Source organism: Labeo rohita, unplaced genomic scaffold (genome assembly GCF_022985175.1).
Source record: "Labeo rohita strain BAU-BD-2019 unplaced genomic scaffold, IGBB_LRoh.1.0 scaffold_368, whole genome shotgun sequence".
Lineage (NCBI taxonomy): Eukaryota > Metazoa > Chordata > Actinopteri > Cypriniformes > Cyprinidae > Labeo > Labeo rohita.
In genome coordinates, this window is record NW_026129286.1 from 31,853 (window position 1) to 56,826 (window position 24,974).

Below are 24,974 nucleotides of genomic sequence, written 5' to 3' on the forward strand. Positions count from 1 at the left end.
TTTGTCGCTGCGTTGGTGAGTAGTTGAGTAGGTGAGTAGTGAGTAGTTGTATATATGACATGCTCTTGTTCACGGTATAAAAACGTATATTATTTACTTACAAATACACTTATGTTCTGTTTTTGTCTACCATTGATTTGCACATTCCCTTACACCATTAATACCATTGAACTTTACCCTGTTTGTTCAAATTTTTTTTGACTGATAACAAGTACTGATAAGGAGTCAATCAAAAACACATTTATGAAAATGTCATTATACATACTTTATTATAAATGCAACACTGTTAAAAATCAGCTTAAAAATGCAAACAGAAGATGTGACAAGCATGATGAACATCAACATACTGCTAAGTGGACACAGTGCAAGTACTACAAAGAAAGTTGAGTAATAATAAAATGAAAATAAATAATAAAATTAATAATATTAAAAATAATGTGATGATGATTTAATGCTTCTGCCAAACATTTCTGATGACCCTTTCTACATGGATTCTTGCTAGATGATCTGCCAAATAATTAATAGTTTGTAGGTAGAACACTGTCTGGCACACACTTTTACACCGAATGGATTCTCTGTGAAAATCTCAAAGCAGGGATAATTTTGTGCCTGTAACAGTTGTATAAAACAGTGTTCATGCAGGCAGATCCAATCTGAGGTGCATTAAGTTAACAGAAGTATTTAAAATGAAGTGAGAATTTCCCTTATGTTTGACATGAAAAGCTGTCCGTTTTCTTCTATGTACACACAAGTTACATTCAGTTTGTGGCATCGAGAGGTGTCTTGTGAAGTCGACCATCTCCTCCAGCCTTCAGTGTGTAGCTGACCATCTCCTCCAGCCTGGTGGGTCATCATCTCAGCTGGCTGCAATGTGTTTATTTTTTTTTCTTACGGTTTAGTCACACCAACCTATACGAAATACAGAAATACATAAAAAATAAAAATATTAAGAATGTATTTTGGTTTGGTATTCAGTTAAGTTTTTAGTTAAGAATTTCAGTAGTGAAATAAAATAAACCTCTACACCTATGCATAAAACGACTGCGTGACACTGCATGGTACATGAGGCGTTTCTGCTCCCTAGCTGTCTGGTTCATCAGTTTAAAAACCTGCTTTTCATTCTTAAGGTATTGTTTTCGTTATAATGTACAGATTCTAATTAGTTATCAATAATAATTATTTTACCACTAAGCTGACATGCTCTCGCGTATGAACAGACAGCATCTGTGGTGGGGGGACGGCGCAACCATCAAACATATTTCAAAGGAATCCGGCGCCACGTTCCTGACCGCATCACTGTCTTTACTGGGTGCTTTTAGGGAATATTTGCATTTATCCACACTTGTCATTAGGCCGTATACCTGCACTACACCACTGATTAGCATTGATATCCCAAAACAACATGTGGATATAACGTTAGGTGCTAAAGAAAATAGAGAATAAGCACATACTAAAAAATCGCTTACTTACCTTTATGAAAATGTCAAGGGCAAATATGATGACTTTGTATATCACTGCTGATACCCAGGCCACCCGACGCTTCTTGGTTATTTCCACTGCATGTTGTCTAATGTTTCCTTCAAGTGGGAGACCTAAAATATCTTTCCTCGTTGTCAGTTTTTAACCTTTTCTGTCGTGTAATTTACCATCGCTGACTTTAACACAACAAAAACGTACAATTTTGAAGCAAATCAAAAAAACAATTCTGCAACTACAGAACACCTCGGCTTTGATACCTTACAAATGGCGGCGGTACCCAAAATGCAATTCGATTCTCGTGAGTGTGACGTCATCTGACAAAGACCGATTCGAGCAAGGCTTCGGAGCACTGTTTCGAAACACTAGTGTGTAGAAAACTCGAAACGTGTGTCGACACTAGATGTCGATCTACCCATCCCTACTTATTTGATTAGTTGTAATGTTTGATTACAACATTGCGTTCATTATGTCACTAATGAGCGATTGTATAAGGAGATGTGAAGTAGTTAAAATAAGACTGCCCTCGTGTGTGTGTGTGTGTGTGTGTTTGGCTGCAGGTGTTGTGAGCTGGGAGAAGTGGAATGCATCATCCAAGGCTGAATTGCAGGTGCCCTTTGACATCAGAGAGTGCAACAAATGCAAAATGTTGTTCAAATCCTACTCTGGGTTTTATGGTAATGGGAGGCGTGGCTGCTTGAGAGGATTCTATGACAGTATAGAGGATATGGACTCCTGTTTTATGTGCCAGTGCTAGAATGCCTGTGGAACATAGTAGAAGGGAGAATCAATGTTAACCCAAAAGGTTTGTGTGTGTTGGTCTTGTTTTTTATCCTGGAGAGAACTTCATTAAAAATACTGAAACTGCATTATCTTCATGTTCTTTGAGTTTATTCCTCTTCATATATTGTTTAGTCCAACGCTTTTGGACTTCCAACTTTCTTTAACATGAGGTAATCTCTATATTTTATCTCTACATGTACACATAATTTATTGTGAAATGTTTTGTTATCAGAACAAAGCAATAGCTGTCATGTAGTTCTTATAAAAATGGCACTTTATCAATTCATAACTCTAAGACATTTTCAAAGAAACTTTAAGTGTTGAGTTGGTGACAAAAAAAAAATACATTAAATACAAGTAAATGCGTAAATAAAAATAAAAACCCATAAATAATTTAAATTTCCAAATAAACATTAATCGTTGCGATATACAGTTCTTAATGCACAAAGATATGACAGGTTGAAAGCAGGAAGTAGATGCTTGCTTAGAAATAATAATAAAATTTTGCCCAAAATAATGAATGAAAACATAATGTATTATGTTTGGTATAGATTAATATTATGTGTAGATAATTAACGAATTCATAATATATTGTTTATTTTTGTATGTAAGTTAATATCACGAATGATATTCTATATATATATATATATATATATATATATATATATATATATACATATAGCTTCAGCTGTGCTCTTAACCGCATTTCCTGTTTACAGAGGTGTCTACGTCATTACATGTCATTAGCCAACTGAACCATTTATTAATATCACATGTAGATAATTAACGAATTTATAATATATTGTTTAATATTTTATATGTAACAGATATTTAATATCACGAATGAATCGTAGCTTGAACTATGCTCGTAACCGCATTTCCTGTTTACGGAGTTGACTACGTCATTATATGTCATTAACCAATGAAAGCATTTGTGGGCGGGGCGATGCGTGTAGCCCCGCACCATGGGCAGCCCTGCAGGCTGCAGTCGGGTACACTTGACGATTTCTGGCTTTTGTCGGCGATAACAGTCAGTGAGTGGAAAATTACATAAAGTACAGCCATGTAATAAAATACATTATTTTAAAATAGATCCAGTTAAACTGTACCTTAATCGTCCATTTATTCCCACGTGCTTTATCGGGAATACTTTTTTTTTTTTTTTTTTTTTTTTTTTTACCGGGCCTGTCAGTAGCACAGATAACACATGACAGTGTGTATGTGTAGCTATGCTATCATCATTCACAGCCTTTTTTTTTTTTTTTTTTAATTTAATCAATTAATTTAATTTTATATACCTTTTTATTTAACCATACTGTGACAGACAAGTATCGGGAATACTTTAAAAGTACATACTAACATCAAAACTGTGATGTTTTGGTTTGCTATTGAATACATAAAAACATAATACATAAAAACATCTTGATATTTCTGTAGACTCTCACTTTAAAATTTCCAGACAGAGATTGTCATCCACATCACACAATACATTTGTCAAACTTGTAAGTGTGAATACTAAATCCATACCAGAATCTCTGAAGGCTTATTTTATTGCTTGAAGACTTACTTTGTCCCAGAGGTCATATGCTTCCCATCTTCATGAAATGTATCAATTGAGAATATACTGTAGTTCTTCATAAATATTCATGTTTTGAGCTAATCTGCTTGTATCCGCATCTGGGACATCATCACAGTTGTGATGGAGACAACATCCATTCTCAAAAGCTAATGTGAGCTTTTGGTGATCTTCAGCTTTTATCTGAACAGAAGGTGGATACCAGGCTCATGCACTACTCTATTTTTCAGTCTAGTCAACAGCGTTCTAGGGGTGTTTGAGAATAAACAGGATTAATAGAAACCATGATGGGAAAAAGTGTTCAGTCACGCACATTTATCGCAAATATCATCTCAAACTAAACAAGGATGTGAGTGCCGAAAAAACCGTGACGAGAAGATACACATTACAGTATGACGCACTAAGATAAAATCTACACTTTAAATGTTTACTTTGTTGGTTTGAATTTTGGGTTGGCAAGATGAGTCCTTTACCCAGACAATGAAAATTAATGTGTTTACATGTAGTCCACAAGAGAAAATAATAGTTGAATTTATAAAAATGACCCTATTGAAAAGTTACATTCTTAATACTGTGTTGTTACCTGAATGACCCACAGTTTTTTTTTGTTTTTTTTTTTTTTTTTTTTTGTAGTGATAGTTGTTCATGAGTTCCTTGTTTGTCCTGAACAGCTAACCTGCCCGCTGTTCTTCAGAAAAATCCTACCGGTCCCACAAATACTTTGGTTTTTCAGCAGTTTTGTGTATTTGAACCCTTTCGAACTATGACTGTATGATTTTAAAATCCATCTTTTCACACTGAGGACAACTGGGGGACTCATATGCAACTATTACAGAAGGTTCAAACGTTCACTGATGCTCCAGAAGTGAACACGCTGCATTAACTTAATTAAAACTTTTGAACAGAATGAAGTGTACATTTTTCTTATTTTGCCAAAATATCATATTTTTGTCATTTAGAACTGCCTTTCAGAAGCTACAGGAGACACTTACATGTTTCCCAGCAGACAAAATAAGTTAAATTTACCCTGATCTTCAAATTCAAAATGTTTTAACCCCCCGCGGCAAGTTCATCTCAACCTGTTTGACATTACAAAACTCATTACGAATCAGGATCTTCTGGGTGTGACGGCAAACAAAGATTGTCAAACATTTAAGAGTTTAAACATCTTTCTGAAAATTGATGAATTTCGATAATATTTTTAAGATGTGAATTTCCAGGAGGAAGTATTGCACCTTCTCGGATGGTAGAAAACATTTTTATGAGTCACTACTGACTCACTGTTGGGGTTTTGTGCCATATGAATGACACTTTTGTCTACTTTGTAGCTTTTAAATAATAATAAAAAAAAAACTTCCCTTGGATCTACAGTATAGGTAGGCCTACATTGTATTGTAAATGTTATTTAAAATAAGCTAAGGAAAATTGTTATATGCATTAGTGAGTATAAGTCCTTAATCCCTTTACATCACTTTAAATATACTATAAGTAGTATGCTGGCAGAGAATCAACAACGTAATGGAAAGGAAATGTTTAAATATCCAAATGTCTCAACTTCCAATGACAAACAAAGATCATATTCTCAATAAGTCGTAACAGGTTTCTGAGAATTAGGTTTCAAACATGTCAAACAGACCAAGGCAAGGCTTTATAATATATACACCCCTGCTGTGCTATTAAAAAACAAATAAATGTTTGGGTTAGCTTATAAAAGATTTTGTATTGATGAGCTGTATTGTAGCCTAGCTTATATTTTGAATTGACATTGATGATAACAAAAATTGTCCCTCTTCACACTTTCCTACAATAATATTTATATGACTTTCAAAAAGAGGAAAATATTGAAAGATAGATTAAAGGAGAAGTTCACTTCTATAACAAAAATTTACAGATAATTTACTTCCTTGTCATCCAAGATGTTCATGTCTTTATTACTTCAGTCGTAAAGAAATGTTTTTTGAGGCAAACATTTCATAATTTTTCACCATGTAGTGGACTTAAATGGTGTCCATGAGTCTGAATTTCCAAAATGCAGTTTAAATGGAGCTTCAAAGGGCTCTAAATGATCCCAGCCGAGGAAGAAGGGTCTTATCTAGTGAAACAATTGGCTATTTTCTAAAAAAAAATTATATACTTTTTAACCTCCAGTGCTTGTCTTGTCTAGCTCTGCGTGAACTAGGGCTGCACGATTATGACAAAAATCATAATTGTCAATTATTCCCTTGAAATTGTAATTGCGATTATCACAATTTACACTGAATGATGTTTTGAATAGCTTTATACCATTGTTTGAAGCAACCACATACCAGATTTTTATATATAGTTTCTTCTTTAAATATAAAAAAAGTTAAAAATTTAAAATTAAAACAATGAGAAAAAAAATCTTAAGATAACCTGTAGGAAAAATACACACACACTCTCTCACACACACACACATTCACACATCTTAAGAAAGCAGAATAATGTAAGTGGATTTTTTTTTTCTTTCTTTGTTTTTTTTTTTTGGTAATTGTGCCTATGAACGATTCCATAATTGTAGCATCTGTAATTGTATTCACGATAAGAAATTAAATTAATTGTGCAGCCCTAGCGTGAACTATGTGCATTCTGGGTCAATAAAGTTAGGGTATGTCGAAAAACTCCCACCTCACTTTCTCCTCCAACTTCAAAATCGTCCTACATCGCTGCAGAAGTACAGACCCAGTGTTTACAAACTGACCGCGCAAGAAGGGGCAAACACCCTTTGAAAAAAGGTAAAAATTAGATGTAGAACGATTTTGAAGTTGGAGGAGAAAATGAGATGGGAGTTTTTCAACATTCCCTAACTGTCATGAATCAGAATACACAGAGTTCACGCAAAGCTAGACAAGAAAAGCATTTAAGGTTAAAAAGTATATAAATTGTAAACAAAAAAAAACAAAAAAAATTAATTAACTAGGTAAGACCCTTCTTTCTCGGCTGGGATCATTTAGAGACCTTTGAAGCCACATATAAACTGCATTTTGGAAGTTCAAACTCACAGGCACCTTAGAAGTCCACTATATGGAGAACAATCCTGAATTTTTTTCCTCAAAAAACTAAATTTCTTTACGACTGAAGAAAGAAAGACATCTTGGATGACAAGGGGGTGAGTAAATTATCTGTAAATTTTTGTTCTGAAAGTGAACTCCTTCTTTAACTGACAGTAGGGCTGGGCAATATGGGCAAAAAAATTATCACAATAATTTATTTCATATCAGTCGATATTGATAATTATCACGATAAATGTCAAATCTTTATTTCTTTCAAGTTCAAGTCAGATTTTTTTTCCAAAGTGAAAGTTATAGAAACCAGACCATTAATTTTCCTTAACAAAATAAATATCTAAATAGAAAAATTCATTTCTGCGTATTCTAATGAGTTATATTGTTTCAAATCAAGAAACAGGTTTGGGTTGTCTGATAATGATAATAATAATAATATAATATATAATATAATTTTTGTTCATTATCAATCAGTACCATCTGTAAAAATTGTAGCAACCTCAGTTTTATATGGTTAAATTTATTCTGACCCAGTTTTTTTTTTTTGTTTTTTTGTTTTTTTTAATTAAGCATTGGTCTTCCATAATAGCAAGCATACATTTTAAATCATGATAAACACTGTTAAAACCACACATAATGGTACCTCAATTCCATCATAAAAATATAACGACATGGTTTTATAGCCTATTTGTATGAAAAACGGCAGTCTAAAAACATTCAGTATAAATGCACACATGCTAAAGCTTAATCACAAATACATACATACTATAATTATATACCATTACTCCTGTAATAAAATTCAATGTGAATATCCCACATTGCTACCACAATACCATGGTGCAGTGAGTGTTACTACAGTAAATCTGTGGTAAATTATGACGATGTGTAGATTGAAAAGCCTTCTGACTGTCTTGTTGCACACAGCTTTAAACTAGTTTGAATCACAGAGTCATTTGTCTTCATCGCTGAATTCATGTGAAGTAAATTTTACAGTGAGGATCTCACAGTTTGAACTTTAGTGCTAAAAGGTCCGTGTGTGATTCAAATGAGTTCTTTTTGGGAATAAAAATTACTCAAATATGGAACTCTTCATATCGTTTATATCACAATAATTATCGTTATCGAATTATCGCCCACCCCTAATTGACAGGTGAGTTGGTCAGAAGAGAGAAAGATGTAAAATTTGTCGTCAGACCTTCAACACACATACCAAAGTAATAAAACACAAATTATTATAAGTGTACATTATATATTTTTTAAAAATCAGAAAAATAATAGCCCTTTGGCAGCTATGTGACAAATGTGAAACAGGTGAAACTTGACATTTAAACCATCTTTAGTAAAGGTGTTTTAACAAAACACAAATTATTATAAATGTACGGTGGGTTATATGGGGGTAATAATTGTTTGATATTTTTTTTTGAGAAAAATAATATGCTACTTTGAAAACAAATAAAAACACTGAATTACAAAAAAAGAAACAGGTGAAACTTGCAATGTGAAACAGGAAGATTTGCTGAAAATGTACTCACCCTCAGGCAGTCCAAGATGTAGATGCCTTTGTTTTTTAATATGAAACAGATATGGAGAAATTTAGCATTACTATACATCCCTAGCTCACAAATAAGTCCTTTGAAGTGAATGGGTGCCTTCGAATAATAGTCTTCCATAATATGGAAAAAAAAAAATTGACTATGTAAGTCAATGGCTACCATCATTACCAACATTCTTCAACATTTTTTTGTGTAGGTGTGTGTTTGTTAAACAGAATAAATATACAATATTCATACAGAAATAAGTAGAGGGTCAGTTAATGATGACAATTGTCATTTTTTGGTGAACTATCATTTTAATGCTGTTTAACAGGAACTCCAACTGCACCTCCGTGCCAGCAATCATCACAATACCTTCTGTGTTTACAGAGGATTTGAGGACTAATGATCCAGAAATATGACTCTCACAGGTTAGTTTTACAGGTTAAATAACACAAAAAGCTATGAAAATATGATTTTTTAAAAGATTTTATAATTTTTGAAGCAATTTTAAAAAATGTTAAGACATTGAAGCTACTTTGTATTAATGAATACATTTTTAATCTAAACATATTAGCTGTAGACATACATTTTAAAATATAGAATAGGTTGCTTGTTGTAGGTATGTTTTCCATTGAATTTTTCAAAATTTTTTTTTCCAGCAGATAACTTTATAACATGCAAAGCACAAAGTCTCTTAAATGCTTTAAATGTAAATGCAAAAAAAGCCAGATCAGCAAGGTAAACATTTAGGGTGTGGATCTCACAGTGTGTCATATAATTTCTCTACAAATTGGTTGAACTTTCAAGTTAGGATTAAATCAACCATCACATCCTTGTTTACCTTGAGATGATAACACAGATAAATGCTATGTTGTAAGTGACAGAAAAGTTTTTTTGCCACCAAGATTTGCATAAACCATGTTTAGTCTTCAAACACAGGCTAAATGGAAAAATAACATGCCGGGGACCCACCTTCTGATCACAAAATAGATGGCCCCTAAGCAAACTAAGACCAAGTATAAAAGTCCAAGCTCTGACAGAAAGCTCACATTAACTCTTAAGGATGGCTGTTGACTCCATAGGGACTGTGAAGATGTCCCAAATGCGGATGCTGACATGGGTCGTCCTACTGGTGGGGCTGCAGTCCATTCAAGCAGGTTAGAAAAAAATAAAAATTAGTTACTGCAAAATAAAAAAAAATGCTTACATTATCAGCTACCCAATATGACTTTTATTTGTCTTTCTATGATTAAAGACTTTCTAAATGATTATGAAGAAATGGACATTATTTCAAACCCTGTGTGGCCAACAACAACAGGTGAGTATGTCAATGTGTTTATGGATTATAGTTTCTTTGTGAATCAATGTGATCTGTACATGTCATCAAGTAACAAATTTATGTATTTGTAATGGACCTACACATTAATATCATAAATATCAAGTTCAGGTTTATTGACACTCACATTATTCAAACAGTCAAATCTTTACAATGTAACAAAATGTTCATTTTTTAATTAGATTTACAAAACTATTGTATTGAATTATTGTAACCTATCTGAAAACATGTACTTTGTCTCCATTGTAAAATATGAGCAAAAAAATAACTACATGTCCCGTGTTTTTCTGTTTTCAGCATTTTCCATGACAAAGGTGCCGGTGACTACAGGTATGACGTTTCTCCTTCTTCTTCTATTTTTTAGCATTACAGTATTTGAAACCAATTCTGAAATCAAAATTTTACACTTTAAGAAACTTAAAAATGAAGTGTGTAAGTTTAACCATAAATGATTCAGACTATGGCTCTATGGTGCAATCAAAACATTGCTTAGTATATGTTTATGCAACAACCAAACGGTGTGCATTCGGGGTGTGGAAATGTCCCTCGTCACCTTCAATTGTGTATTTTTGCTCAAAGAAAGTATGTAGTACTTGTCACGTTTATAAACTTTCTTTCTTCATTCAGTTGTACCGAATCCTGATCATCGATCCACGATCTGCAGTACATGGGGAAATTTTCACTTCAAAACCTTCGATGGTCATTTCTTTCAAGTGACAGACACATGCAACTATGTTATGACAGTAATGTGTGACGTTGTTGTTTCTGATTTTAACATCCAAATGCAAAGAGAGACTGTAAATGGCTCAATCACTTTCAACACAGTCACAATAGTGCTGGAAGGAGCTATCATCAAAATCACTAATGGCGACATCACCATCGGAGAAGAAATGTGAGTTTCTACACTACAGCACTACACCAAAAGCACATCCTTGAAAACAATTTTTTTTTAATATTAATATTTTTTCTCTTATTTTCCAGTTTTAAAAATCTCTCTCTCTCTATAATCAAGTTCTGTCATGAAACGCTAGATGGCACAGGCTGATGCGTCGTTAATGCAAACTGATGATATTCACAGAGTTAAATTACTTGCCACAAGCTGATTGGTTCATGTTGCATACACAGCCAGTGAGCTTACTGCTTCATTTAAATGGCTGGTTAGCATGCTCTAGAGCATTTTGTAGCATGCTTTTAGAGTTCCTCCGAAACCCTCCTCCTTCCCTAGCTCCACCTGTGTAGATCTGCTACAGGTTATTATATGTGATCCAGGACCACAAAACCAGTCATAAGGGTCAATTTTTTGAAATTGAGATGTAAACATAATATAAAACCAGAATAAATAAGCTTTCCATTGATATATGGTTTGTTAGGATAGGACAATATTTGGCTGAGATACAACTATTTGAATATCTGGAATCTGAAGGTGTAAAAAAATCTAAATATTGAGAAAATCGCCTTTAAAGTTGTCCAAATGAAGTTCTTAGCAATGCTTATTATTTTGATATACTATATTGCTTTGCAGCAGCAATGTAGCAGATCTATTCTGCTAAGATCAAATACATCAACATTGTCATATCTATAACCCTGCTAAAATCTGAGCTGTCATAACACAAATATGTTTAAAAGATTAATTTGAAATAATTTGTGAGATAAAAGTTTTTTTTTTCCTTCTAATTTTAGCTTATGCTTTTAAACAAATCAAATATTCAAACAGTGGGGTTAGAAAATTAAACCTAAATTAGTATATATTCTCTCTAAAAAATTAATATCTTACGCAAATTTCTCAACCTAATTTATTTTAAGTTTATTAAAATAGTCTTACTGAAAAACAAGACAAACAAGAAAATGTTTTCTTTTTTAAAATATGTTGACAATTTTTTAAAAATTCTCCATCAGGGTGTCTGTTCCGACTTATAAGAATGGAATTAAAATCGAGGGAAGTCAAACAAGTGTCAAGATTTCGAACAAACATGGAGTGACTATCTTCTGGGAGGAAGACAACTCTCTAACGGTATGATTTAGTATTATCTCTAAGAACATAATTTTATCTTGGAGCTTGATCTCAGACTTCTGATATTAGAATTGACAAAACTGTATTTATTGTTTGAATTTCTTTAAAAAAATTACAGCATTTTAAAGCTGAGACCTTTTTTCATACCAGAAGTAACCTGCTCTGTCTTGTCTGTCGGCGTGTTGTCAGTTTTCTTTTTGCTCTGCAATGTTTTGTTCACTGCTTTAGAACATGATGTGTAGTGTGAGAGCAGCATTTTTTGTCTGTTTGGCGGGACGAGCAAACGACAGACACAGTGGGTGTGACGTCAGGCTTTGGAGCGGTTTTATTGTACACAAAATAACCAAAAGTGTCCAAAAAGGGGGAAAATAAAGTGTCCAAAATAAACAGGGGACAAATCACCCCCCCCAACATCTGAGGGTTGTCCCTCCTAAAAAATATCATTACAAGCGACTCTGTGTGTTGTAAATGATATAATAGGCATTAGGGGTGTGCAAAGCAGCCGGTATTTGTATCTGTATTTGTATTTGTTGAGGGGAGAAAAGTATTTGTATTTGTATTTGTATTCGAGTAAAATTCAAAATAGGCGTAAAAATCCAGTTTTTTTGCGTTACACTTCTACACACTTTTTTTGGCTGGTGGAGGACCAAGAGATCTCAGCAGCAGCCACACTCTTTTCTATTTGGTTGCCCAAATCCATGTGAGGAGTTCCAACTAAGTTAATGAGTGACGGGAAGCTATGCTAAGGTGAACTGGGGAGTCGCTCTCTAAACGTGGGGTATTAAAATTGCTTTTGAATGCGCGCGCGCGTGTTTTACTTTCGGTTTAGTTTTAACGATGGCGCGAAACTCTCTGCGGTGCTGAGCGTGCATTCCACAATACAAGACATTAATTTAACAAAACTATTCAAGTGGTGGGACACAAACGGGATTTTGAAAAGTGTGTCCCCAGTGGAAATTACGCCCCTGCGTGAGTGGAGTTATCATTTGATGTGAATGTATGCCAGAATGTGCGCTGTAGCACAAAATATAGTATATTTCTTCAAAAGCAGATTGTGGAGACATTTTAATTGTCCACAATCAAAAATCGTCATATCACACACCCCTAATTGCAATGTAGTTTGTACAAATCTGGAACAGAGGTTGGTTAAGAGAGAGAGAAAAAAACGGCCGGTTCCGAGTTTCAGCGGAGCGCAGTGTCAGTGACAGGGAGTGATTGACGGCTAATATCTAAAATCTGTTAAGAATGTAAAGATCAAGTTTAGTTAGTTATGTAATGTTGGAGAAAACGGCGAAACTGTCACTGTATCAGCTCACAGCAGTCTGGGCAGTAGTTAGGCTAGCGAAAGTTTTGTAAAGAAATAAAAACAAGTCGCACCGCAACGATTTCTCGCACTCGCACAAATGCTTCCAAATATATTTTGCGGTCGCGCAGATTAAATTTTGGGAGCATATGCCCTGCCCCCAACCCCTCCGACTCCTGAATGTCACCCACTCACTCGCTCATGCGGGCATGCACTGCGGTCTCATGAGGAAACGCAGCTTTTTGATATAAAGTTTTTCTTGTTCCCGAATACAAATATTTTTTTTAAGTATTTGTTCGAAATAAGTATTTGTAAAAACACGCTATTTGTGCCTTTCCGAATACCGTATTCGGGTTCGGCTCCACCCCTAATAGGCATATACTTCATATAGTTGTGTAAGGAGTAAAACAATATAAACGCAAAAAAGCATTTTAAGTTCAGAAATGTTTTGAGTCCCCCCTCCCTTGCCTCACAGTGGTTTGGTCCACTGCCTGCTTTCCCCCTTTACCAATACACACATGAGTCCGGTGTCAAGTCAGTGGGGGAGCTAACCGGAAACTTGACTGTATCAGTGCAGCACATCGTAAAACAAACATGCAATATGCCTAGATAAGCAACACTGAACCAACAGGTTTTGCAAATTATTTGCCTTTTTCTTATTTTAATTCTTTCTTAGAATTGTTTTTAGATAAATAGATTAAAAAAGTGTCTTAGATTTTTAAAAAACATTATTTAAAAAGTGTCTCTATCCTCTGACATTATTTTGTTATATGATGTTCCCCAGATTGAACTTCCTGAGAAGTACCGAGGGCTGACCTGTGGACTGTGCGGAGACTTTAATGGCAACAAGGATGATGATATCACTGTTAGCGGTAAACATGATGTCTTTCTCATTCATTTTTTAGATTTAAGTTTAAATATAGCAAGTTTAGTGACCAGCAGACACATACTGATTTTAAACACTTTAATGTAATATGTTTATCTGGATCCTTCTCAGGTTTGGCCAAATGGAAGGTTTCCACACCTCTGACTGAAACCTGTGAGGATGTTACACTTCCATCCAGGGATCAGTGCAACCAGGTACACTATGGGACAAAATCTAATTTTGGGTGCCCTTTTGAAATAAAACAATGGGAAATTTGAAATTACATTTTTAACCTCTAATTGAAATATTGGTTCCAATGAAACAATCCTTTTAAATGATCTATTTTTTCCACTCTAGACAAGTGTTTGCCAGCAGTATCTCAGCAGTACGGGATTTGCTGACTGTCACAATGTGATGGAGATGAGTTCATTTGAAAAAGCCTGTGTAGACGACCTGTGTCAGTGTTACGGCAACCACGACTGTCTCTGCAACACGCTCACAGAGATTTCACGACAGTGCACACATGCTGGAGGAAAGCCAGAAACATGGAGGACAGAACAGCTCTGTCGTGAGTATCAGTAATGATGGCGCGAAAAAATTATGTTTAATTTTTCTCATTCACATGTCGTTACAATGTGCTGTTACATACAAGTTCACAGCATCAAGGTCGGAAGAGAACAAATAAATACTACAAAAGCAACCAAATAATTCAGCCATAACCTAAATTACTAGAGTAAATCAAGGTTTCCGCATTTCCGGTTTCCGGGTCTTAAAAAGTCATACATCGCTTTTCCATAAATTAAGGCCTTGAAAAACTTAGAAATCAGAGCAACAAGTCTTAAATTCATATAATCATGGATTGTGTCCTCATGTGTTTCATTTTAAAGTGAAGCAAAAGCGTAATTTCTGTGCTACATGGCTTAGGTCGCTCAATATTCAATACAATACACGGTAGATGGCGGTATGTGCTGCTTCATCTGTCAGTCACCCGAAGAAAAACTTGTCATTTAGATTTTTTTAGTAATAAAAATCATTTGGTTCAGTTAGAGAACAGACAATACAATTAAAACTGAACACGGCTGCTCAATGCAGTGTGCCTAACGACAGTCACATCACAGATCAGATTTCATTTATCATGTGAAGAGAGTGAGTCAGGCTGACTGACAAGAAGAGAGAAGTCAGAAAGACAAGACTATGGTAAAAGAGAAATGAAATGCAAAAGTGCCTGTTTTAAAAATATTTTGGATTTTGAAAAGCCTGTTGATATTTGCTATTTATCTAAGGTAAAGTTTCATATTTATTTGGTTTGCTGATTTTTACTTATTTAAACTGTGTAATTTTTTAAAATTTTATATTACATCAAGATGTATGCCGTGCTTCCAAGCTTTGTTATTCGTTTTTGCTAATAAACGTTGTACGTTTCTTATTTGTTTGGTTACATGGTGTTTACTGATTTTCAGTTTTGTATACCTATTTAAACTTTGCGTAAGTTATTATTTTATATTAGGCATATAACATCATGTATTATTATTCGTTTTGTTAATAAAAGTTTGTTATGTTACGTTAATGCCGCTAATTTAAAAGTTAAAGTAAAATGCGCATGACGCTTTTACAAGCTACTTAAAACTGAAGGGAAGTGAAGAAAAGAGGGAAAATTTAAAAAAACTAAAAACAAACAACTGCTTGAGGTGGAATTGCCGCTAATTTGAAAGTGAAAGTAAAATGTGCACGCTGCTTTTACTGAAGGAAAGCAAGGAAAAGAGAAAAAAACTCAAACGAACTAAAAACAAACCGTTGCTAGATGCTGAATTGCTGATAATTTGAAAGTGAAAGTAAAACTTGAACCATACTTAGAGAACATATTGCTGTATTGTTTTCCCTTCAATTTTTTTTTTCCTTAAAATTTTCTTTAGTTGGTCTTAAAAAGGTCTTAAAGTCTTAAATGTACACCCCAGAAACCCTGGTAAATAAAATATTTGATCTAAAACTATGTTAAATTAATACAAACAACAAACACCATTTTAGTAGGACCACTGTCAAGTAAATACAGAGATATCATTCTGCTTCTTCTAACGTTTTATACAATGCAACAATTCTGATATGTTTGTGACATGCAATGTCTTGTTCTGTGGCACAGCAAAGACGTGCCCTCTGAACTTGCGATACATGGAGTGTGGTGGTCCGTGCAGAAGCACCTGCTCAGATCCAGGTGCAAGTCTAATGTGTAAAGAACACTGTGTGGATGGCTGTTTCTGCCCTGCTGGTAATTTCACGCAATATTAAATGTCTAGTGCTTGCATCTTTTTAATTAAAGTCATTTCTTCCTAATTAATCTGTATCATGCCTTCTTTTTGTAAAGGCACCGTGGAAGATGACATTGGTCAGACCGGCTGTGTTCCTGTGAACGAGTGCCCTTGTGTGCACGACGGCACAGTATATCGATCAGGAGAGTCTTACAAACAAGCTTGCAAAAAATGGTAACTTCTTTACAGTTTTAAAGTCACATTTAAATTAACTTTCCCTATGCTAACACTGCTGCTATACTTTGTCAGTGAGTGTGCCGCTGGACACTGGACTTGTACGTACCTGGAATGTCCCGGAATCTGCTCTATTGTTGGAGGGTCTCACGTCACCACTTACGATGGAAAGACCTTCACCTTCAGCGGCAACTGTGACTACGTCTTCACTAAGGTCTGTCAGTACAGCAGATGATCCATTAGATGTTTTCTGTCAGGGCGAGATAAATGAAAGTCTTCACTTATTTGTTTATTCACATGGTTTATAGAAAACTCAGGTTCTTACAATCCTTTTTTTTTTTTGTTATTACAGCACTCTAATGACAGTGACATTGCAGTTGTGGGAAATCTGGCAAAGTGTGATCCGACCCGAAAAGACACATGTCTAAATTCAGTTACCCTTGTCATCCCGGGGACCACTGTAAGCACTGGGTTTAAATAATTATATTCTTTAATAATTTTTGCTAATAATAATATTTACACTTACTATTTCTGCTGAGAAAATCATATTAATAGCAATGTCTTTTTGTTGATGTTTTACTGATAAAACAGATTAGTTTTTCCACCAGTGGATCTGTAGCAGTGAATGGAATCAGTCTAAATGTGCTTCCTTTCACCACAGGTTTGTTGTCAAATATAAAGGAACTTATTTTTCATCATTATAAAAAAAAATAAGTAATTTTTCTTTTTTCAATAATTTAATTGTCCAGGTCCTATCAGCATCTTCCAGCCATCTTCCTCCTTCATCGTTGCTGATATGAAGAGCCTTCGTCTAGAGATCCAGTTGGCTCCAATCATGCAGTTATATATTGTAGCCAGCACTGAAGAAAAAGGGAAAATGAGTGGTGAGAATGAATTTATAGCATATAGATGTTTCAAATCTCGTTGTTATGGACTAAAATCTGCAAAAAAAAATATTTTATGGGTATCAGTTGAATCACTTTTAACCTTTCTTCTCTCAGGTCTGTGTGGGAACTATAACAATGTCCAAAAAGATGACTTTAAAACAGGATCGGACATTATAGAGGGCACACCAACATCCTTTGTCAACTTTTGGAAACAAAATTGCCCAGATATTGAAATCACATTTGACAACCCCTGCAGCTTGAATATAGAAACAGGTGCTTAACATGCTCACAATAGCCATGTTGCAGTTGATAATTTAATCATTCTTGACATAGAAGAAAATAACCTCCTGTGCTAAACAAAGTAAGCAAGCAAATCTCCTGTTTTTCCTTATAGAGAAAATTGCTAAAGACTGGTGTTCCCGTCTCACAAACCCAAATGGCACCTTTTCTGCATGTCACTCAGAAATAAGTCCTGAGATTTATTACGACGTAAGTCTTTCTGAACTTTTTTTCTGAACTAATTGAATTTTGCAGCATTTATTATAAATGATATATCTGTGCAAATCTTGTAGACATGCAAATCTTGTAGACAAGTCTCAGGTGTCCCCAGAATGCGTCTGTGAAGTTTCATCTTAAAATACTAGGGGTGGGAATCTTCAGGCACTTCACGATCCTATCCGATTCCGATTCTGGGAGTCACGATCCGATTCCAAAACGATTCTTGATCTACATTTTTCCCCAATTAAGTCTTGCAAATACATCTTTACAACTATACATTTTAACCAAAATTGCAGTTTCTTTGCTTTTTGTTTATAGTTGGAATCTCTGCATGTCAGTACTGTCATCTTAAAAGTAGTGGTGTAAATCTTCACTGGTTTCATGATTCAATTCAGTCACAATTTTCATTATCAGCTCAATGTCACTATGCATCACATTCTCAGTTTTTAATATTACTGCACATGGCTACATTTTCATAAAAATTTTATATCAAATTTATTTTTTGGAAACTTAATTTTTTATTATATTAACAGGCTACTTTTAAAACAATCACTTATTTAAAATAAGTGTTCTTTAAGTACCCGAAAGTTTTCAGACAATGGTTATGGATTTATTTTTTCCTCACCATTATTGCCGTTTGATTATTACTCATGAGATCATAGACAGTGACAGCTTTAACAGACTGTATTCACACTAATGCACAGATCTATTTCGATATATTATATGTTCTGTCATGCTCTGAAAACATAAATGACTGTGTGAACATCAATTTCATATAAAAGTATTCGAAAATGGAATTGCATTTAACCGCAGCCGCAATCAAACCTTAGGACAACAAACTTTAGGACAAAGCGCACGTGAAAGTCCATCAGTGCGCAAGTTTTGTGCATGTAATAGTACTGCATTCCAAACTAAATTAATGAAAGCATATCTAAACTAAAACACGGTGAGTGGAAGCACACACTGTCAAGCAATGCACATGTGTCTAGCGGCTTTCACACCAAACGCAGAAAGTGCTGCGCTGTGCTATGAAACCCATTCATTCGAATTGCTTGCATCGCGCAAGGATGGTTTGTTTCTGCGTGGACCAAAGCGGACGCGCACCACTGGCACGCAAGCTGTGTACGCCATGCTTAAAGTCCAAAATTGAACTTTTTCCGCTGTGCTTTCCGCGTTCGGTGTGAAAGCCGCTTCTCACAGCGCAAATTCATGTCTCTTTAAATGCAAATGAGCTGCTGCTCCCTGTCCCCTTTTCCAGAATAGGGCTGTGCCTTTACAGCTCCTACCTCAGATACTCTGCCAAAAAAACATCTGTTTGGTTTTGATTATCATGCCTATCGCACTGAAATCATGCATTTTAAAGCCATATCAGTTTAAACTTCTGAGGTACGGTTTTCTGAGCGCACACATTCGAAGCACGCACACAGAAAGTAGCTGTCACACAGCATCTGAGTACTAAACTAAGTACTTCTCTTTCATATCTTATTGCGCTTGAACTGCCAAATATACACAAGTTTATGTTAAAAACACAGAGGACTTATACAATAGTCAGTTATATCTGTGAAGGTATATTCGATTTTTGTGGCAGTGTAATATACAGTAAATAAGTCACTGAATCCACTGCTCTCTTGTCTCCTCTAAGGCTGGGACTCTAAATAGTGTTCAGTGCTCGTCTGTGCAGCGAACAACAGAACAGTTAGCATGCTTTGCTCAAACTTTTGTCAGGGTGTTAGAAATGGTACACCGTTGTTGCTTGCAAAAACAAAATGACAACGCTGTGGGTGGAAACGTGAAGATTAAGGGGTGGCAATATTATAATAAGATCCACTTTTAACTTCATGGAGGAAACGAAAATCTGAACTGCTTGTTTCTCACATGCTTTCTAAAAAAAAGGCTTATCAAAACAAAGTTACTGGGTTGTCCTTTTTTAAGTTTTCTGGGTTGGGAGATGCACCACGGAGCCAATTATAGCACTTAAACATGGAAAAACAGATTTTCAGAGGACAGTTACTGACGAGAAGCCTTTATTTGTCACATACACTGTTACATGCAGTGAAATTGGACCCCTCCGACCATACACAGACATCACATTTCGGGGGAAGACAGGTCAGTTGAGAGGTGGCATAGAAAATAAGGAAATAAGATACATTAGGAAAAAAGGAGGTGAAAAAAAAACCCTCCCAGACTGTCCTTCAAGTAGGGCAGTGTGAGATCAGGGGAAAAAAAAGCCCCAGCAACAAGCACATAAACACATAAACATAGACATAACATTGCAACAGGGGAGGGGGACAGGGGATGAGGAAGTAGTCCAATGTAGGCAACAGCCATCCAGTCCTGCAGCTAGAAGAGCGCTGGTCACAGACCCGCCTACCCACACCGGGGGGTAAAAGCACACGAAGGCGTGGGATGCTGGGGGAGGCAGTGATAGTCTATCTGTAGCTATGTACGTATGTATGTGTGCGTGTGTGTGTATGTGTAAGCCTGTGGAGTCTGAAAAAACCCAGTCCGCAACAGGTGTCCTTGGAACGGGGAGGAGGAATTCAGAGTGTCTCGTTATCTTGTTCTCCGGGGGAAGTTGTTTGTCTCCAGCAACGGCCTTGGCCAAGGCCATAACCACAGTCTTAGTGGGGTTTTGAGCCACATTGACCGCTTTTACCAATCGTCAGATGATCCAATCAGTCCAAATGATCCAAAGTCCTGCACCACATTTTTCCTTGTTCAAGTAGCTGCTTCACTCAGACGTAAATGTGTTTTTCTCTGCAGTGGTGTGTCTACGACACTTGCAAGTGTGCAGATATTAGGAAGTGTATGTGTGCGGCCCTGTCCAACTATGCCCACGCCTGTGCTGCCAGAGGACTTATTCTTCAGGGTTGGATGGATTCAGAACCCTGTGGTGAGAACTTCATAAAGTACACATACTAATAAATACTTGTATGCACACTCTGTTACAAATCTGCTTCTGTCTATCTCTGGCTGCATAGATACGATTCAGAATTGTCCAGGCAACATGAAGTACTCCTATGGCGTGACCAGCTGTGGTAGCAGCTGCCGCTCTCTCAGTGAACAAGACAATATCTGCCAAGGGTCCTTTACACCTGTAGATGGCTGCATCTGTTCTGAGGGAACCTACCTTAAAGGCGATAGCTGTGTACATGCTGACCAGTGTCCTTGTTATTATGGCAACCAGGTCATAGAGCCATCAGCAGTGTTCCACAAAGATGGTGCTAAATGGTATAAAGTGCAGTTTAGCATATTTTTCTATTTTCTTTATCTGAATATATATAGGTACAAGTTCATTTTCAAGCTACTGAGCAATTATATGAAACATGATACATTACAGTAAATTTTATGTATAATATTTTTTTATTTTGTGCTATAACTGGTAGCAAAGAGGATAAGATGATCGCTTCATGTGCGACATGTTGACATGAGTGAACTGACAGCTAGAGTGATACAACACATTAAAGATGTGTTAAAGATGTAAACAAACGTATTTGTTGTTTAATGATAAAACTGACAGAATTTGAAGGCTGATACTGTTATTGTGATTGCTTATTGCGATTATTGGATGGGAGGCGATTGATATTTGGTATTTAAGAATCAATATCAGTTAGTCTTGTTGGGAATCAAATATTTTCAACTAAGCCCTAATAATAATTGCTGCAAAAGGCTGTCTAAAATGGTTTTAGATGTAGTATGTCCCAAAAGCATATACCTATTTAACAATATTGACATAAAATTTTAATGCTTAATGGTGGATGTAGTAATTATTTGCACTGTTTTGTTAAATTACAGCACCTGTAACCTTGGCAAACTGCACTGCTCCAGTCAAGAAGGTGATCTGCAACTAGCTCTTCCACAATATTACCTTTTAAATTCAAACTTGAGTCACTGCTGGGATGTGTGCGAATTTTCTCCACCTCATTCATGTGCGTTTTGTCTTTTTAGACTGTGTGGCTCCAATGACATTCTTCAAATGTTCAAGTCATGGAGAAAAGGGAACAGAGTGTCAGAGAACATGTGAGAAACAAGACCCAAACAACTGCGTGAGTTGGATGAATCAAATACATGAATAATATGATGAATTAAATGGCGCGCAGTGCTGATGGAAGCCACGCAGCATGGAAGTTTTGGCTTACAAATTTTGTCTTGGCAATAGGTGAGCATGGGGTGTGTATCAGGATGTATGTGTCCAGATGACCTTCTGGCTGATGGAAAAGGTGGGTGTGTGACAAGGGAAAACTGTCCATGTACCCATAATGGAGGCACCTATTCACCTGGCGAACAAGTTCAACAGGACTGTAACACCTGGTGAGCCAACCACAGTTGTTATAAACCATGTTATCCCAGAGCCATCCTTGTACTATCATTTAACATCTCCACTACTAGTCAAAGATTTGGACACACGTCTACAGTATAGAGTAAAGGTGTGGATGTCCAATAATCGTATTCGTTAAATGAACAGAAATCATTGTATTTGGTCATACTGTATCAGTAGTACTCAAAAAGCACTGGCATGATTAAACGTTCATCTGTGCATCAGTATTTATTTGTAAATTTGCTCTATATTTCAGCACATGCACAAATGGGATGTGGACTTGTACTGAAAAGGCGTGCTACGGCACCTGTACCATCTACGGTGAAGGTCATTTTAAGACTTTTGATGGCAGGAGATATTCCTTCCACGGAGACTGTGAACACACCATAGCCCATGTATGTCTGACTGTCCTAATGGGAAAAAAGTCAATATACAGATATCCACAAACCTGTCACTATTGTATCTGCAAACGCACCAAATCCTTCAAAAAATAGGCTTATAATTAAAGGAGAAGTCCACTTCCAGAACAAAAATGTACAGATAATGTACTCACCCCCTTGTCATCCAAGTTGTTCATGTCTTTTTTTCTTCAGCTGTAAAGAAATTGTTTTCTGAGTTAAACATTTCAGGATTTTTCTCCATATAATGGACTGATATGGTGCCCAGATTTTGAACTTCCAAAATGCAGTTTAAATGCGGCTTTAAACATTCAGACGAAGGGTCTTATCTAGCGAAACAGTCGGTTATTTTCATAAAAAAAATACAATTTAAATACTTTTTAATCTCAAACACTCGTCTTATCTCGCTCTCCTTGAACTCTGTGTAATAGTTGTTCTGCCTCAAGACAGTTATTGTATGTCAAAAAACTCCAATCATATTTTCTCACTCAACTTCAAAAATCATTTCAAAATCATCCTACATCACTGCAGAAGTACTGACCCAGTCTTTGCAAAGTGAAAATTCAAAGGAGATCAAACACCCTCAGCAAAAAAGGTAAAACTGCAAAATAAGACAATTTTGAAGTTGAGGGAGAACATGGGATAGGAATTTTTGACATACCCTAACTGTCATGAACCGAAAAAAAAAAACAGTTCAGGCAGAGTGTGACAAAATGAGTGTTTGATATTAAAAAGTATATAAATTGTATTATTTTTATGAAAATTACTGATAATTTCACTGAATAAGACCCTTCTTCCTTGGCTAGGATCATTTACAACCGCATGTGGGATCGTTTGAAGCCGCATTTGAACTGCATTTTGGAAGTTCAAAATCAGGGCACCACAGACGTCCACTATATGGAGAAAAATCCTGAAATGTTTCCCTCAAAAAAAAGAATTTCTTTATGGCTGAAGAAAGAAAGACATGAACATCTTGGATGACAAGGGGTGAGTACATTATCTGTCAATTTTTGTTCTGGAAGTGGACTTCTCCTTTAAGCCTTAAGATTTTAGATACAAAAGTTTTAGGGGGGCATTATAACCTGGAATATCTCTGATGTGTGTAACCCCTCTAGGATTATTGCAGTACAAACCCCAGTCCCTCCTTCCGCCTGGTCACAGAGAACATCCCATGTGCAACCACCAAAGCCATTTGCTCCAAGGTCATCAACCTGTTCTTTGGGGTGAGGTTATTTCATAGCTCAATTCAGCATTAGTAAAACATCCTAAAATGTGCAATATAAAATATATGGTATGGCACTGACCTTTCATATTCCACAGAGATACAAGATGATTTTATCTGAGGAGGGAGATGTGAAAGTTGTTGAAAGCAATGGCACGGCATACAGATATCAAATCAGTTCTGCAGGCATATATGTTGTCATAGAGGTCGAAGGTCTTTTGAATTTAATCTGGGATAAAAAAACAAGTGTAATGATCCAGCTCAATCACAAATTAAAGGTATGCATTCCTTAAAGGTACACCCATAAATTGTATCTTTTGTTCATCTTTTCACCTAAACATCTACATGATTTCTGTGGCAGGGCAAGGTGTGTGGACTGTGTGGAAACTTTGATGGTAATGCGAACAATGACTTCATAAAGCACAATGGAGAAGTGGTGACGGATCCAGAAGATTTTGGGAGCAGCTGGAAGATGGATCCCAACTGCCCAGATGTGATAAACGTGAAGCATCCTTGTGAAGCAAATCCACATCGACGTGCCTGGGCTGTCAAACAATGCAGAATCATCACAAGCCCTGTTTTTACAGACTGCCATTCGCTTGTAAGTAACATGATCATTTATTAACTTTTTTGAGAACAAAACTTGTGCTTTACAATTTAATGTATTACATCTAGTGCAGTTATTACGGTAACATTTATGGTTCTGTGTGTCTGATTTTCCTCTCTTTAGGTGGATTCTGGCCCATATTATGATGCTTGTGAAAGGGACACCTGTGCATGTGACAGTGGGGGTGACTGTGATTGTCTCTGTACTGCAGTGGCAGCTTACGCTGCTGAATGCCGTAAAAGAGGAGCTTGTGTGGCATGGCGAAGACCAGACTTCTGTCGTAAGTTCTAATATTTCTCACATTTATTTTGCCTGTAAACATAAACTGTGACCAATGAACCTGGGTGAGGAATGCATCTATTGTACTCCACTGAGTTATGATTAGTCACATGTCATAAATGTGTTCATAGCTGAAATAACCAGTCCTAACTAAAGTGGTTGTTCCTGCAGCTTTATTCTGTGACTATTACAATGCTCCTGGAGAATGTGAGTGGCACTATAAAACTTGTGGATCAACCTGCATGAAAACCTGCACAAACCCCTCAGGAAGTTGCTCTGATCAAATTCCTCCCCTTGAGGGTAAGAATTAAGCATTTTATCATAGCACTACGACATATTTTAGGTACGCATGTCTACATGTTCTGTCTGATCTGACGACT

The 24,974-nt window shown here is 36.0% G+C and overlaps 1 protein-coding gene and 1 long non-coding RNA gene across 2 annotated transcripts in view; one reads left to right on the plus strand and one right to left on the minus strand.

Moving 5' to 3' along the window:
* Nucleotides 1–270: 270 nt before the first annotated feature.
* Nucleotides 271–3,867, minus strand: LOC127160506 (uncharacterized). The gene is made up of 3 exons (XR_007826763.1): nt 3,827–3,867; nt 1,471–2,238; nt 271–909 (listed from the first exon to the last, which is right to left on the minus strand). It is a non-coding gene; the product is annotated as an uncharacterized LOC127160506 (long non-coding RNA).
* A 5,589-nt stretch (nt 3,868–9,456) lies between these two features.
* Nucleotides 9,457–24,974, plus strand: part of LOC127160505 (mucin-2-like) — a 28,619-nt gene continuing 13,101 nt past the window's right edge. The window contains exons 1-27 of the mRNA XM_051103142.1: nt 9,457–9,550; nt 9,649–9,711; nt 10,027–10,059; nt 10,357–10,621; nt 11,626–11,740; nt 13,828–13,915; nt 14,041–14,123; nt 14,266–14,476; nt 16,046–16,171; nt 16,268–16,385; nt 16,461–16,599; nt 16,738–16,845; nt 16,977–17,046; nt 17,135–17,269; nt 17,387–17,545; nt 17,667–17,761; nt 20,534–20,663; nt 20,752–21,001; nt 21,566–21,606; nt 21,719–21,816; nt 21,930–22,081; nt 22,345–22,483; nt 23,602–23,709; nt 23,807–23,986; nt 24,070–24,309; nt 24,439–24,595; nt 24,766–24,894. Coding sequence (XP_050959099.1) covers nt 9,457–9,550; nt 9,649–9,711; nt 10,027–10,059; nt 10,357–10,621; nt 11,626–11,740; nt 13,828–13,915; nt 14,041–14,123; nt 14,266–14,476; nt 16,046–16,171; nt 16,268–16,385; nt 16,461–16,599; nt 16,738–16,845; nt 16,977–17,046; nt 17,135–17,269; nt 17,387–17,545; nt 17,667–17,761; nt 20,534–20,663; nt 20,752–21,001; nt 21,566–21,606; nt 21,719–21,816; nt 21,930–22,081; nt 22,345–22,483; nt 23,602–23,709; nt 23,807–23,986; nt 24,070–24,309; nt 24,439–24,595; nt 24,766–24,894 — 3,526 coding nt within the window. The remainder of the gene's footprint in view (nt 9,551–9,648; nt 9,712–10,026; nt 10,060–10,356; nt 10,622–11,625; nt 11,741–13,827; nt 13,916–14,040; nt 14,124–14,265; nt 14,477–16,045; nt 16,172–16,267; nt 16,386–16,460; nt 16,600–16,737; nt 16,846–16,976; nt 17,047–17,134; nt 17,270–17,386; nt 17,546–17,666; nt 17,762–20,533; nt 20,664–20,751; nt 21,002–21,565; nt 21,607–21,718; nt 21,817–21,929; nt 22,082–22,344; nt 22,484–23,601; nt 23,710–23,806; nt 23,987–24,069; nt 24,310–24,438; nt 24,596–24,765; nt 24,895–24,974) is intronic.